The 14,625-nt window shown below is 38.5% G+C and overlaps 1 protein-coding gene across 3 annotated transcripts in view; it reads right to left on the reverse strand.

The window, feature by feature from the left end:
- Window positions 1-14,625, reverse strand: part of ltk (leukocyte receptor tyrosine kinase) — a 58,398-nt gene that overhangs the window by 23,360 nt on the left and 20,413 nt on the right. For all 3 annotated transcript variants that reach the window (XM_044166040.1, XM_044166041.1, XM_044166039.1), the window contains 9 exons: window positions 12,099-12,197; window positions 10,486-10,635; window positions 9,952-10,180; window positions 7,714-7,853; window positions 6,422-6,559; window positions 4,270-4,419; window positions 3,543-3,643; window positions 3,245-3,405; window positions 2,693-2,787 (listed from right to left, as the gene is read on the reverse strand). In XM_044166040.1, the coding sequence (XP_044021975.1) occupies window positions 2,693-2,787; window positions 3,245-3,405; window positions 3,543-3,643; window positions 4,270-4,419; window positions 6,422-6,559; window positions 7,714-7,853; window positions 9,952-10,180; window positions 10,486-10,635; window positions 12,099-12,197 (1,263 nt within the window). The remainder of the gene's footprint in view (window positions 1-2,692; window positions 2,788-3,244; window positions 3,406-3,542; window positions 3,644-4,269; window positions 4,420-6,421; window positions 6,560-7,713; window positions 7,854-9,951; window positions 10,181-10,485; window positions 10,636-12,098; window positions 12,198-14,625) is intronic.

Below are 14,625 nucleotides of genomic sequence, written 5' to 3' on the forward strand. Positions count from 1 at the left end.
CCATCTGCATATCTCTGAAGCATAAATTATATCCAGACAGAAAGTGACACGGATCAAAGGAAATAAGAGCAATTCAAGGACAGGTATTACGGATGAACGTAAAGACATTTCCTCAGACTAATTCCTGAGCAGGAAAACATGAATATATTTCTCTCTTCATTCACTATTTAGCATACAGACACAGTGGATTTTGTCCATTTCCATGGTTTCACTCAATGTAGTTTCTGTAAAAGTTAAAGGTTTTACAGGCAATCCACTGTCCTTTGCCAGGCCCTTCCCTGAAACCAATGTGGCATTGCTGAACTTGCTAAAGCAACAGGAGCCTCCACGTGTAGTTTCAACACCATAAAAGCATGCAAGTCTCTCTAGCTGGATAAGATCCCAGCACAGAGAGGGGAGACCCACTAAACTTGGCTTACCAAAGTTACTCTGGGATCCTGAAATGACCCTGATATCAGTTAGAAAATGTTCTAGTCTTGCCCAGCTGGAGCTGAGCAACAGCCATACACCACTGTTATCACCGTACCTCCACGGAGGTTTTAAACCATCCTACCTTTAAAAAGGTACAATGTGTAATTCCTGGCCACATGCTCTAAACAAATAGGGGGTAGTATTTCACCTCCTTCCACCCTCCTCCTCCCCCACCCCCACTGCCCCCAATCGCATAACCCCACCCCCTCCATCAAGTTAGTCTCCTTCTAATGATTCAGTAAGTTAGAGCCAGCATTACATTTTCATTACAACAGTGTACTTTTGAAATTATTTTGTTCCACTACTTAGCAAGATGAAATCTTACAGTCATGTTTCTACGTTAGCGCCGAATCAATAGTGCACTATCAGTGCTCAGTTAGTTAGCAAACTATGTAACTAGTAAGCTGTCTTCTTCGGTTTTTGTTAGACTGATGACAGCGATTTCACACCCAGTCAGACAGGGAAGATCAAGTGGTGGCAAGAAACAAAGTAAAGGTAGCGGAGGAACGAGAGGTCGAGGAACGTGAGGGAGAGGGAGAGCAGCTAGTGCTGCAGCATCAAGAGATTGCCCGAGGCAGCTCTACTTCTTCATCCTCTCATGTTGGACTGAGGGCAGACTGGACATGGTATTACAACATAGGACAGGCCGGGGCTAGTTGGTTAGCATGCTAACTTCAGTAGATATCTCTGCAACATAATACATAGAAGTCTTTGACATAAAGTCAGAACTGTTACTTCTTCACATTCTGTTGATAATGTTGGGGCGACTGAGGCTTAGTGGTAGAGCGGGTCGTCGGTGGTTCGATCCCAGCCCACATGTCGAAGTGTCCTTGAGCAAGACACTGAACCTCAAATTGCTCCAGTTGTGAGTGTGTGTGAATGATTAGTCTTCCAACTGATGAGCAGTTGCCATCAGTGAATGAATGTGTGTGAATGGGGTGAATGTGATATGTAGTTGAAGCGCTTTGAGTAGTCAGAAAGGCGCTATATAAGTACAGTCCATCTACCATGACTGTGAGAATAAAAAGTCTGATGCACCGACACAGGAATGTCGGCACACATATTGCGGTACTGCATTTGCAGCAAAGCATTAAATGTTGGTTAACCTCATGTCACTACCAATCATTGAAATGGGGCATCAAACGAATGACTGAGGACTGCTGCAGCTCTGAGCAAAAGACAGCAGTCATCAGTTAGTCTCAACAACAGTTGGGAGGACTCCCTGTACTCCTCTGCTCTCCATTTCATTCAGCAAGAGTTTGATTTCATTAAGTTAAAAGTAATAAGGAGAGATATTAGCAGATGCTTGTATAAGACAGACAGTCTTGTTGGGCATTGTTAGCCTTCCAGTTCCATAATCCGTATAACATGTTCATTGCTGAACAGTGAGCCCTACAGGAGTTTTCCTAAAAGTTATGTTAACATTTAGTGTTAACAAAACTTACCAAAACGCATTGTGTGTATCCTTGAGGTCTAACCGCCGTGGATTTTGTTTTCCCTTAATAATAACAACCTTCATTTAAAAACTGCATTTTGTGTTTACTTGTGTTATCTTTGACTAATATTTAAATTTGTTTGATAATGTGAAACATTTAAGTGTGACAAAAATGCAAAAAAAAAAAAGAAATCAGGAAGGGGGCAACATTTAAAATTATGCATTATCGATGTTTATTAGCTTCACTGCATTTGTTGGCGCGTTGCTGCGCTTCCTTGCGCGTTACTGCCACCGACTCAGCAATGTCAGGAAGATGTATCACACCACACGTGAGCTCATAAAAATATTTCTCCATAGTGCTACTAGTGGTACAAAATTCCACAGGGTACCTTCAATAATAGCAAACTCATTTTCCTAAGATTGATCTAGATCTACATCTAGAGTGAGGCAGCCACAAGTGAATCAGCAACAACATATAGACAGCAATATCTAGATAAAAGTTTTATTTTAGCATTTTATTTTTCATATTTTTCATGCAGCATGTGAAATACAGTGATATTTCTTCATTCAAATGTTACACAGGCTCCCTTTATGAAAGAGAAGCTAGTGTGACCAGTAACTTAGATGTTTACTCCCCCTGGCGAAGGCGACTTAAACTAAACATATATTTTATTTGTATTGGTTTTACATAATTATTGCCACAAATATATGTTGAACCATAATTAAATGGTGGCATTTCTGTTATGGTCTCCAACATTTTATGATGGCATATTAGCAACAGCTTACCTGTGTTGAAGCAGGCTGCTCCAACTGCAATGTCATCGAGAGCAATATCAGCATTGGAGCCTTTTTCCCACACAGCTGTCACCTTAATGTGGAACCTGGAATTAAGAACATACCATTTGTATATTTAGAGAATTTACAGTTTTTGTCTTTATGTGAAAGGCAACAGGAATTCAATTCCAATCTGTGTACAAAACAACTGGTAGTAAAGAATAAATAAATTCTTCAAAATTATTACAAATTCTTTAGATGAAAGCAGCAATTTTCATCTTTCTCATTATCAATCTAAAGTATGTAGTCATGCTCAACCTCCTCAGCATGACTGTAAAATTGTAATGGCACTGCTGCTTGAGAACAGCTTTGGTTTTGACATGGAAAATAGGAAATATAACAGATGATGTGAAATAACATTTGTTTTTGAATGACAAAGAGAAAAAAAGGTGAATGATGGAGGAAACTTTTATACACAAGAGATGATGCCTGATTCTTTTGCTGTAGCACTTCAGTGTAACATAGTCATCTGCTCCTCTACCCTTTTGCTTTCATTTTACATACCCATGATGAAGGCCAGTAAGCTGCAAGGCAACATCTTCCCAGTCGTCTGTACACTGACCATTTCTCTCCCAGACCAGTGATGCGGTGGTGGTCCCATTCTCCTCTATGGCCACCAGCAATGAACCATTAAAGTCCCCATACAGGTACAGCGAGAAACGCATCTGCACAGAAAAACAGACACGATTTCTTTGATTTGTTGACAAAATCTTTTGTTGCCAAAGAGCAACCTCACAAGGAGAAGGGAACAAAAATATATCAACAAAATTATTAAGCTACTGTATCTGTCTAAATAACTGACCTGACAGGCAGTAGTAGAGACTGGGGGAGGGAAAGAGGAGCTCTGAATGGATGCCTCTCGAAGGGAATTTCTCTCTCTTACCTGCAGAAACAGGAAGTGCCCTGGGGGCGCACAACAAATGTGACACAGCAGAACGCTAACCAGGTCATGAAACAAACTGTTATCAAAATAATGGACATAAGAGATACAGTAATAGTTAGAAAAGTTTTAGTTGTATTCTTTAAAGCCATACATTTTGAACTTGTTTTATTGCTGGACACTAACCAGCAGCAAAGTAAAAACTGTACTCAGAAAGATGAAAGCAGTTAGTAACATTGGGTTAAATATAAAGCCATTTTGAGTTGTGTTAGCACAAATATGTTCTACAGCTGTATTTAAACAATCCATATGAACTCTTCATGGTCGTGTGATGCAACTTCTTATGGTTGTAATCTAAGAAGGCATTCCTATCAATAGCTGGGTCTAGAAAGAACGATAAATGAAAACCGGTTTGATATAAAACTGATGAGTTTCAACACTAAGCAATGTGAGATTTGTTTTGAGTGAGTTTTTCACTTCCATTTCTCCACACCACAATAATTAATCAGAATGGGACGAAATTCACCATATGTATAGTAATAAAATAGGGGTATGAGGTGTTAATATACACATTCACATGTACTTCACACACACACACACACACACACACACACACACACACACACACACACACACACACACTGCCAACCTGGTGTACTCGGCAGAGTGACACCCTGCATGTCTTCTTTCTCCAGAAGCTCGTCTCCAGCAACCCTTCTCCAGGCCGAATGCTGGTTGGACACGGACCAACCACATGCATCCCGTTCAAACGAACAGTGTGAGCCAAACGGAAGAGCACCTGGGGAGGAGGAAAATTGTTATCATATTTCACTAAAACAGAGATCACAGCTGCTAAAAAGTCCATTGTTTCCCCTTGATTCCTCTTCTCCCAAAGCAAGAATTACATTTTGGAGCAATCAGCTAAGCACAAATAATATACTTCAAGGGGTGCAGTGTTTCTTGATGTGAAAATCTGTTAGTGCTTGGGAATATATCAAATTTTCTGTCTACACATGTTAAAGAAATAGTTCAACATTTTGAGAAATATGCTTATTTATGTACTTTCCAAGAACAAGATGAAAACATTGACACGAATGTCATGTCTGTGTGATAAATATGGACAGCATCAGGACGTAGTTAGCCTAGTTAGGGAAACAGCTAGCCTGGCTCTCTCCACAGTGACAAAAGAATACCCACCAACATCTCTAAATCTCACTAATTATGTTGTATTTTGTTTGTTTAATCTGCACACAAAAAAAACTCAGAAATGTAAAAATGACAATTTATGGTTTGTAATGTCTGTAATTATTTCTAGACAAACAACAGTTTATCAATCCGCCCAGTACTTCTGTGCAGCATTTCTGCCACTGTCGATGGCAGTTACTGTACCTGGCTGTTGTTGCTAACATGCAGTTACAGCACATAACTCCCTTTGAGAACCACAAGTTGTCGTATTTTTGTTTCTGTTTGTGTACGGATAAAACAAACACAATTTTACCTTATTAAACCATGAGCTTTAGAGGTGTTGGTAGGCATATTTTAGGACTTAATTGAGTACCTAGTTGTTTTCCACTGCTAGCTGATTTTATGCTAAACTAGTTTACCCCACTCCAGCTCTGTTGGAAGGCACCATTCACAGAGCTAAGCCGGTTCCTCCTGTTTACAGTCTTTGTGCTAAAAACATCACTATCTTATCTATATTCTGGACACAAAGATAAAAAAAATATATAAATCGTTTCATGGGTAAGATGACAAAAAAGCCATTTATAAAATGTCCCTTTTAACGAAGTATTTTATGAGCACTCATACAGGTGGTTGGGCCATTTAAAAAATTACTCTGACCATGATTACCATGACCCAGCTCTTGTCCCCAAGGGATCCACAACGCAAGGACTCTAAATAGGCCTGATTTCACTGATTTCATTACTGACTAAAGCGAGGCCTTTTGATTCTCAGTGTGGTGAAGTTTTTTTCTTTGTGCTGAATGATTGATGTCTACAAAGAAAAAGGACGAAGCTTGTTATATTTCAGACTGTGAAGTGGGAGGAAATGAAAGGTAGTGAATGTCTGAAAACACTTTTTCTGCAGCATATTTTTCAAATCTGAGATTTAAAAATAAATCCAGGAGGGGGGTGTATCATTTTATAATAAATTGTTGAATAACTTATGTTTAGACATTAAAGGCGTGATTTCAAGATGAAAACTTTAAAAAGCTAAGCATATCAAATTCCTAACGATACAATAAAAGAATTCCCAGCTAATGAAGAAAAAATAAAACACAAGCTGAGATCATTTTGAGGACAGACGCTCCATTCAGGCTTCACACTTTAAATGTCTATGTAATATTTACTTCCTGCACTAAAAATATTTAGTAGAGGCTCTTGGCATTGAATAATCTGGTACCTCCGGTCAAAGGATTAACAATTTATCATGGATTTAAACTTTAATACAGCTAATGCAAATGGATTACAGCCTGCCAACTGCCCCATATACTGCTTTAGGACTCCTGTACTGTATGTTGGCCTCACTTAACTCTCAAACTGAAGCACTCACACATACACATCTTTTGGTTTTCATCATGTTTTCACACTCCCACTCTCAGAATCAGTCAAATGGTGCAGATCAGTTTATATAAAAAATGATTCATCATACAAGGGGAAACCTCTAAAGCCAACTGCAAAAGTGCATTTTCAAGTATTACTAAAAGAAACTGAACCACAATTTCCCTCAGAGCAGCATCCTATTCTGCATCCTGAGATTTTATTAAGAAAAGAAGAAAAAGAAAAAAAACAAAAACTCACCACAGATGAAGCCCTCATCCTCTCCTAAAGGACAGTCAGTGTGGAAGTTGCACACTTGGCTCTGGTCAATGCAACCTCCTGAGGTTTTACAGTGGAAAGATTCCGCACATACCGCATCCAGCTCGATGACCTGGTGTTCTGCATCCCAGCAACCACACAACAATTATACAATACTGTAATCACACGTCCTCTATATCATGGAGAACTAAGCCGAACCAACTGCAAAAAATATTTCTATATTTAGAAGTAATTTAATGCAAAAGTTGTAGATGTATGTTTCTTTAAAGGAATAGTTAGACATTTTTGGAAATACGCTTATTCTAAAAAAAAATTCCAAAAGCAATCTATTGCTTTATACAAGTAAAACCAGCCAGTCAAATAACTATAAATTACTACTTTTGTGTGTGATTTGGGTAATTATCTTGATACCAGATCTGATTTTATTTACAAATACACTCAGTGGCCACTTTATTAGGTACACCTTTACAAACTAATGCAATCCAATACAACTGTCCTGCCATAAAGTCTACTTTTATCAGATTTTTTGACACTGTTAGAGGTATTAATTCAATATAGTTAGCATTGAGGTGTTAGTTAGTTAGTGGCAGCGTTGTTCTAGACTGCATTATATTGAGCGATGTTTCTAATATTCTGCCCCCCTCATGTATGTAAACAGGGTGGACAAAAAATTAGAAACACCTCTCAATATAATGTAGTCCAGTACAAAAGCTCCTTTAACTATGACCTCAATGGTGACATTCAAATGTATGGGTCACAACTCCGGCAACACTTCTAGTATTGAAAATACCATCTGACCGTAAAGAACAACTTTATGGTCAGACTGATGTGTTTGGGCTCGTGGCCTTCATCAGGGTCAACCTGGACTGCATCTGACAAGAAGGCCTAAACCCTTTAAGACTGCTTTCTCATCTCCATGAACCTTGCAAGTAGGATAAGTTGTGACAGAAATTCTACACATATTGAGTATAATAACAAATACAACTTAAGCCCTACTGCAAAAAGCCTCAATAAGCAACTTGACATTATATTGTGGAAATCTTAATAATTAACTAATCTGCAGAGAGAAACCTATTCAGTGTCTCTCTTTTCAGCTGCCGTGGAAACTTTAAAAAATATATTCCCAGACATGTGACACTGTGAACCAACAGTCTCCAGTTTAAACAACTGGAGCTGGTTTGGTCAAAGGTGCTTATCAGAGGAAACAGCTGCTATAGCGTTTGGTTTGAACAGAAATCAGTAAATCACAGCTCTATAGAACACGATGAACTCACCTGATTCACAGTTTATGAGCTCCAGAGAGTCCAGAGCCATAGTGGCTCCATCTTCCCCCAAACAGGAAGTGTAGAGCAGGGTCACCTGAAAGGGCTCGTCCACCTGACCAAACACAGTCTCCAGAACCTCCCACTCAGCCCTGCAACAACCAATCACAGAGAAATGTCTTTTAAAGTCATCTGTAGGAACTCACAACTTCCTTCATTTATTATTGGCTTGTATGGATACATTTCAAGATCCTGCATTAAACATCAACAACAGCAATCCTTGCAATCAGCAATTAGGAAGGCTTGAAAATATAAATCCCACCATTAACTCTTTTTTTGTAAAAGCCTACTGTCACACTGGCAGCATCCTTTTGCTGTCACTAAGCAACCACAGTCACCTGCAGTCAATCACTGAGCTCACATGGTTAAAAACATTAGCTAATATCATTAGCAGATTGAAAAGGAAAAAGGATGGAGTCAGTTGCAGCTCTCCAAACCTGATGTTGTTTATGACAATATTATCATATTCTTGGTGAAACAGGCTTTAGCCGAAACAATCAATATTGAAAACATTTTATACATTTTCCATGTTAGTAATATATCTCAATGAAGAAAATTGTACCTCTGCATTTAGCTGTTGGGACAACTAAGAAAAGCCACTGTGATTTAGGGCCGTTTCCTTCACATTCATTGAAATGTATTGCAAAAACACATCTTTCAGGGCCAAAGTTTGCAGAATTACATGAAAAACGTACAGGTTAACTTAGAAAATAATGGAACTGGTATTGTCAGCTAGTCTTCCTGTGAGGACGTACATCTTGAAATGTATCACATATATACATTTGTCTACAAAACAGTGAGGAACAGTATTGTCATACTAAGCTATAACACATAATCATGACGGTCTAAAAATGTGTAAAAGTATTTTTTGTCTCACTTGCTCTTCTTCAAGATAAAGACTTTTTACTCCTGGAAAAACCTCTGTAATCAACTTATATATAAACAAACACTGTGGCAGCTTGGGAATCACGGTTACCTTGGGACATTTTATTATAAACAAACACTTTGTTTAAACAATCCTAATTTTTCACCTAAGTGCACCATGAAAGCCTTGCAAGCCATGCTGACTATATTTCCTTTCTCATAAAACATTTGCATTTGCAACTTGCAAAGCTGGGCCACATACAGCACCTCTGCTCTTGCAATAATGTGATTACAGCAACCACACATAGGATAGTTCCCCTAAAGATGAGCCATATTTGACATTATTTTTTTTTATCTCAGAATGCCACCCTGAATTCCCTATGTGATGGCACCTTCACTAAGCTTTACTTCACACATTACAAATCCACCTCTCAGAGTCCATTTCTAAAAATATTCCCGTGCTATGACAGCTTCAAAAATACTGCACATTTAGTAGAGTAGGTGAGTAATGTTTCACTATTGGGAACATACAGTCAAATGAAGACAATGCATACAATCTAGGGGCCATTTCCAGGAACATTAAGCCTCTGATTTGTAGGGAAAACATTCAGTTAGGACAGTTGCTGACTTCTGAGAACAGTCAGTACAGGTGAAACATCACAACACACACAACACTACAGTGAAAGATGTGTCACATGGGATGGGAACTGTGCTTTAAATGGAGAGTGCATCCAGAAGTTACAGCTACAGGCTAGTATGGGATAAATAGTGGGCTGAGTAAATGAAACTACTGTCTGTGTGTGTCTCATAATGGAATTGCTCAGTCCATTACTGCAAGACACAAATAATGCCAATGTACAAACTTATTGCATATGCCCATCCATCCCTCTTCTGTCCTAACCAATTATATATACATTAATTTCCAGAGTCTGCATCTAGAGACATGAATGCTTTTAGCTGCTCTAAAGATGGCTGTACTTCAGCATTAGATCAATAGAAAATACCTGTCTCCATTTCCCACACAATTCTACACTTTGTCCCACATGAAAGCTAAGAAACATTATTTAACTTTAGTACCACAGAAGTAAAAGGTATTCGTTTCTGTGCCCTTGCTCTCTCTGAAGGCCCCTTTCTTTTATCTGTTTTGTAGGCCGGACCTCAACTTGACAAGCACTTCAATCAGTAAAAATGCAGAGTTTTGCTTTTTGACACTAATTAAATGGACATGTGCTGCATAAATAATAAGTACACCAATAAATAAATAACTATTCTGCACAGACAGCATTGCAGAGGCATGGAGAGCCCGTTCTGAGTGTGTTTGCTGACCTGCGGTCATCACGTCTCCTGTGGTTGAGAACAACAGAGCGAACAGCTGAACCTGAGAGAACTGGCTTGATCAGGAGCGTGAGGTTCCCCACTGCTGGACCGGCCTCATACAGAGCCACATGGAAGACGCAGTACCTGTCGCTTCCTCGCAAGACTGGGCTGGTTAAGTGGTATTCGCATCTCCCAGAGGCCTCGGCGGCAGGGGAGGAGCTTAAAAGAAGGAAGTGCCCTAGGGTAATAAAACAGAGAAGATATTTTATGTTGGACAGTTTTACAGCAGCCCCATAACACTGTCACTCCTGTAAACCATTTGATGAATGCTTTAACATTAGGACAAATCTCAGACTGGGCATTAAGGTATAAGAACAAAATCAACATAAATGTCAAGGGAGATGCTAAAGAGCTTTGAGTAAGTCCACAGATCCATTACTGGGTTTTCTAACTTTTAAAAATGTGTTTCATAGAAGAAAAAGCCATGAGCAATATCCTGAAGCACTCATTTAGTTTCTCCTCAGTGATTCTCTGCACTCTTACCATCAGAGCTTCCCACTGAGTGGTCGGTCACAGGCATCATCCTAGCCTGTGCACTTTCTGGTTGCTGTGGCGACACCACCGACCAGTCACTTTGGTCGCTGTGATTAGATAAAGTCCAGAGGCAACGTGACTCAAAATCACAGAAGGTAACTGAAACACAGGAAGACCAGAGTGTAGCCTATAACTTAGTGTTTGTTTGGGTAAATATTCGAAGATGTAGGGAATTTACTAAACACTAGAAAAAATCAGAAAAAATCACAAAATCACAATCACAATAAAATGGCAAAGTGGTATTTTTGTCTTCTATCCATGAGTGTTTGAAGAGAGAAAAAAGGACACATGTCATTTACGGCTGCCAAAACAATGCTTATATGCAACTTGTACTACTTGTACTTATACTTTATTTTCATATTTTGAGAAATTCCACATAGTGTTTTGAACAAATATACCTGCTGTAAGTGTTGATGTACAAAAACATGAATATTTAACAGACTAAATATTCAACTGTAAATAGTCAACAAAACTTTGCAGAGAACAAACAGCATCTGGAATTCCCCCCAAATAAGCCAAAACTGATTTTTGTTATGAACGCCAGAGTGAGGACAGGCAAAAAAGATGTTTTAAGTTTGTTTTCTTAGGATCATGAGAAATGTATTTCATGATATCAATATAACAAGCTGTTTTTCTTAGATTATGAAATCTTTAAAAAGTAAATACAGGGGGCCATTCACCAAAGCTGCCTCTAAATTTCCCATTTTAATAACAAAAAAATGTTTTCTGGATCCTCAACAGCATCAACATACACATAGTGATACATGTACCAGATGCTTCACTCAAGTAATCACTGTAGTTCATAAAAAAACATCAAAGTTGTAAAAAAAAAAAATCAATGTAAAATAATGGTTTAAAAATTCCTGGAGTCACACCTGGATCATGACCTAATCACTTCCTTGGCTCAAATTTAATTGAAATCCAAAATCTGTTTAACAGCCAAACAGACACGGCCTTTGTAAACTCCATCATGTGATGGTTGGAGAGGAAACTGCCACTACAGCTAATATGGCAAACAGCCATAGGAATCCCTCTGGGGATAAAGGACAGAAATATGAGGCACTTTATTAAATCTTTATTTCATAAATCAACTAAAAATAAGCTTCCTTTGATCACAAATGACCTAAATATGTGGCTGGTTTGCTTTTTCACTGCCTGTTTTCCTGATGTCAGCATGCTGCTTGTGTGCTGCTTTGTTCTTTCGGTTTCACCATCTACCAGAGCAGTGTTGTTACACCTCGAGTCAAACTTGCACCTGAACTTTATGAGTAGTTTTCCGTTCCGCAAGTTTGCAGTGGTGGATAATAATAATACAATTATTCCTGACATTTAAAGAGATTTCAAGTTTCCAGGTGCTATATGTGCACTAATCAAAGTTTCCTCTTTCAGCTGTGCTTTCCAGTCAAGCTAATTGTCATTCAGATCAATAACTACTTAAATTGATGCAGGTAATCATTGCAAGTGATGATTATAATGACACGGATGATCACTGGAATACTTATTTTCTGTTTGTGTGTGTGCAAATGTGTGTGTCAGCACATCAGTCAGCACATAACTCTTACTTTGGCTGTCATTTTCTGAGCCCAGATGATGATGGAACAGCTGATCTGAGAAGTTCTCCTCCAGAAATCTGTCCAAAAGAGCGTGGCAGGTACTGCTAACTGAGGAGACAGATAGACAGAGAGGGAGAGTAGTAACAGTACTTTTATTAGGGCAAGTCATACATACAGTCTTCAAGCTGCTATATAATGCATTTTCAATCACCCTGTTTGAGATGTAATTGCAGTTCCCTTGGGCCAGAATCATTTTGAAAATGTGACAATGTTGTGTTGAAGAACCAAATAGGTGCCTGGGTGGCGCTCCAGCCATACGTATATACCAGACAGATTGTGAGTCTGGATGATTGTCTGTCTGTATGTGTCAGTCCTGTAAAACACTGACAAACCTGTCCAGGGTGTACTCTGCCTCTTCTCTAATGTGAGCTGGGTTAGGCTCCAGTATGGAAGATTTTAAATGTGATAATGAAAACAAATCAAACAAAGTGAAATACAATACACAGTGTTATTTGTATTTCCTTTTTATGTATGTATTTAAATGAAAAACATATGTTTAATGACAATTATTTAAGCATTTAAAATCTTCCATACTCCAGGCCCCTGTGACCCTGAAAATCGATTAGGGATGGGATACATAAAAGGTAAACCATGACTGGTTAGTTTTGTTGGGAAAATGTAATTCACATGTGTTTTTTGGACAGTTCGCATTTGAAGAGTCTCGGTTCCATCTAAATGATCATTTTCAAATGTGAAATACTTTGTGGCTTTTCAAGTGATTTAAATAGTTAATTTTTCTCATGTGGTATCATGACCCAAAGCAGATGGGAATAGTTTTAAATGAGATGAACAATTTGTAAATAAATAAATAAAAAGACCATAAGAACTTAATAGAGCTAAGTGGGGATCTAGCACCGCTTCACCTAGTGAGGTACATGAAAAGGAGAATATTGCAGCAGGTGAAGAACTTTTTATATAAACCAACACGTTTATTTACGACCGACAACCTTTACCTTGAATACATGGAACTTGATGTATTAGGCTTAATTGTCAACAAACATAATCTTTTGAAAACCACCAATTATTTCTGTTATGCAAGATACTCAACATGATTGAGATTCCTGCAATGTTTTTGCCTGATGGCACGTTCGGCAGCACATTTGTGTGACCAACCCCTCAGCGCATTAGCTGTAGATCAGGCAATATGGAGGCAATTTACCAGTTCTGTACTGTGGCTCATTTGATGCCATTCCTCATAAAAGCCTTTATCTTACATTACTTTGGGGCTTATTACACACAAATGCCATGATCAAATATTCTGTTGGATTTCTGATCATTTTAACTCCCACAGATCAATATTTGCTTTTGCAGTTTAGAAAAATCACTTGGAGCTGATGTGTACGGAAGCTGGGAGTGGCAATAATAATAGTTGGAATAATTATCTGAGTTGATAAAAATCATGATTCTGGTATAGGTCACCTTCAGTCATTACCATCATAGCATTAAGCTTTATGAGCAGCACAAGCACTTTTGCACTTTTTTGCAAAGTTGCACTTTTTTTGCCCTGGGTTTCACCTCTCAGGTTAAGGCATCAGTATGCTCTAACTGAAGTCAGATAGTCGAACAACGTCTGAGACCCTCTTCCCCCACACCTACGTCCAACAATTTCTCTAACTTTCCCAAAAAGACAGTCCGACATTCACGCCCACTTCACACAGCCATTAGCCAGGTGTGTGGAGGTGCGACAGTAAGCAGGGATTTTTCATTCTTTATAGAACTATTTACTGCATGTCACTGTACCACTGTCAAAAAGTATGCACCGTTATCTTCATATTTAATTAATTATCACATCTCAACCCTCTGTATGATGGCTGGCTCTTCACCCTGCCTTCGAGAGTGGCCATTTGGGAAAGGTACAAACACGTGTGGCTTCCGACGTGGTTGGACGACAGGTCGTCCGAACTAGTTTGTTTTGAGGACACCCCCACCTAGTCCTTTAATTGGTCCGGGCTGTACAGAGCCTGAAAAAAGGATCTGTAGACACTGTTCATGGCTAAACAACTGCAACCATCTCTGGATATTTTTTGGGGAAAAAATAATTTAATATATATTTTGAATTACAGTTGATAATGTGTAATCTTCTTCTAAACAGACATTAAATTGAACATTAATCAAACATAAGGCAGGAAAGGACTGTCTATTATTAAGTTATAGTGATTTAAACTCGGGTGAGCGCATTAATGATTCAGCAATTTACTGTATATTGCATTTGTAATTATTTTGTTAAGACTACTATTATTATGGAAAGAACAATAACCAATTAAATCATAGTGTGTTATTTGCTAGATTGATTAAAATGGTAATGTGATATAAATGCAGGGAATGGCATTAACATAGGATTATTTATTTATTTTAAAAAACAATTAAGCCCCCATTAAAACCAAGCCTACACTCTTGGTTCAGTCCCCATAATAGTTAGATGGATGCATGAAGAGTTGATCCAGAAATATTGCCACTGCAGACTGACCAAACACTC

This window comes from Siniperca chuatsi, linkage group LG15 (assembly GCF_020085105.1).
Source record: "Siniperca chuatsi isolate FFG_IHB_CAS linkage group LG15, ASM2008510v1, whole genome shotgun sequence".
NCBI lineage: Eukaryota > Metazoa > Chordata > Actinopteri > Centrarchiformes > Sinipercidae > Siniperca > Siniperca chuatsi.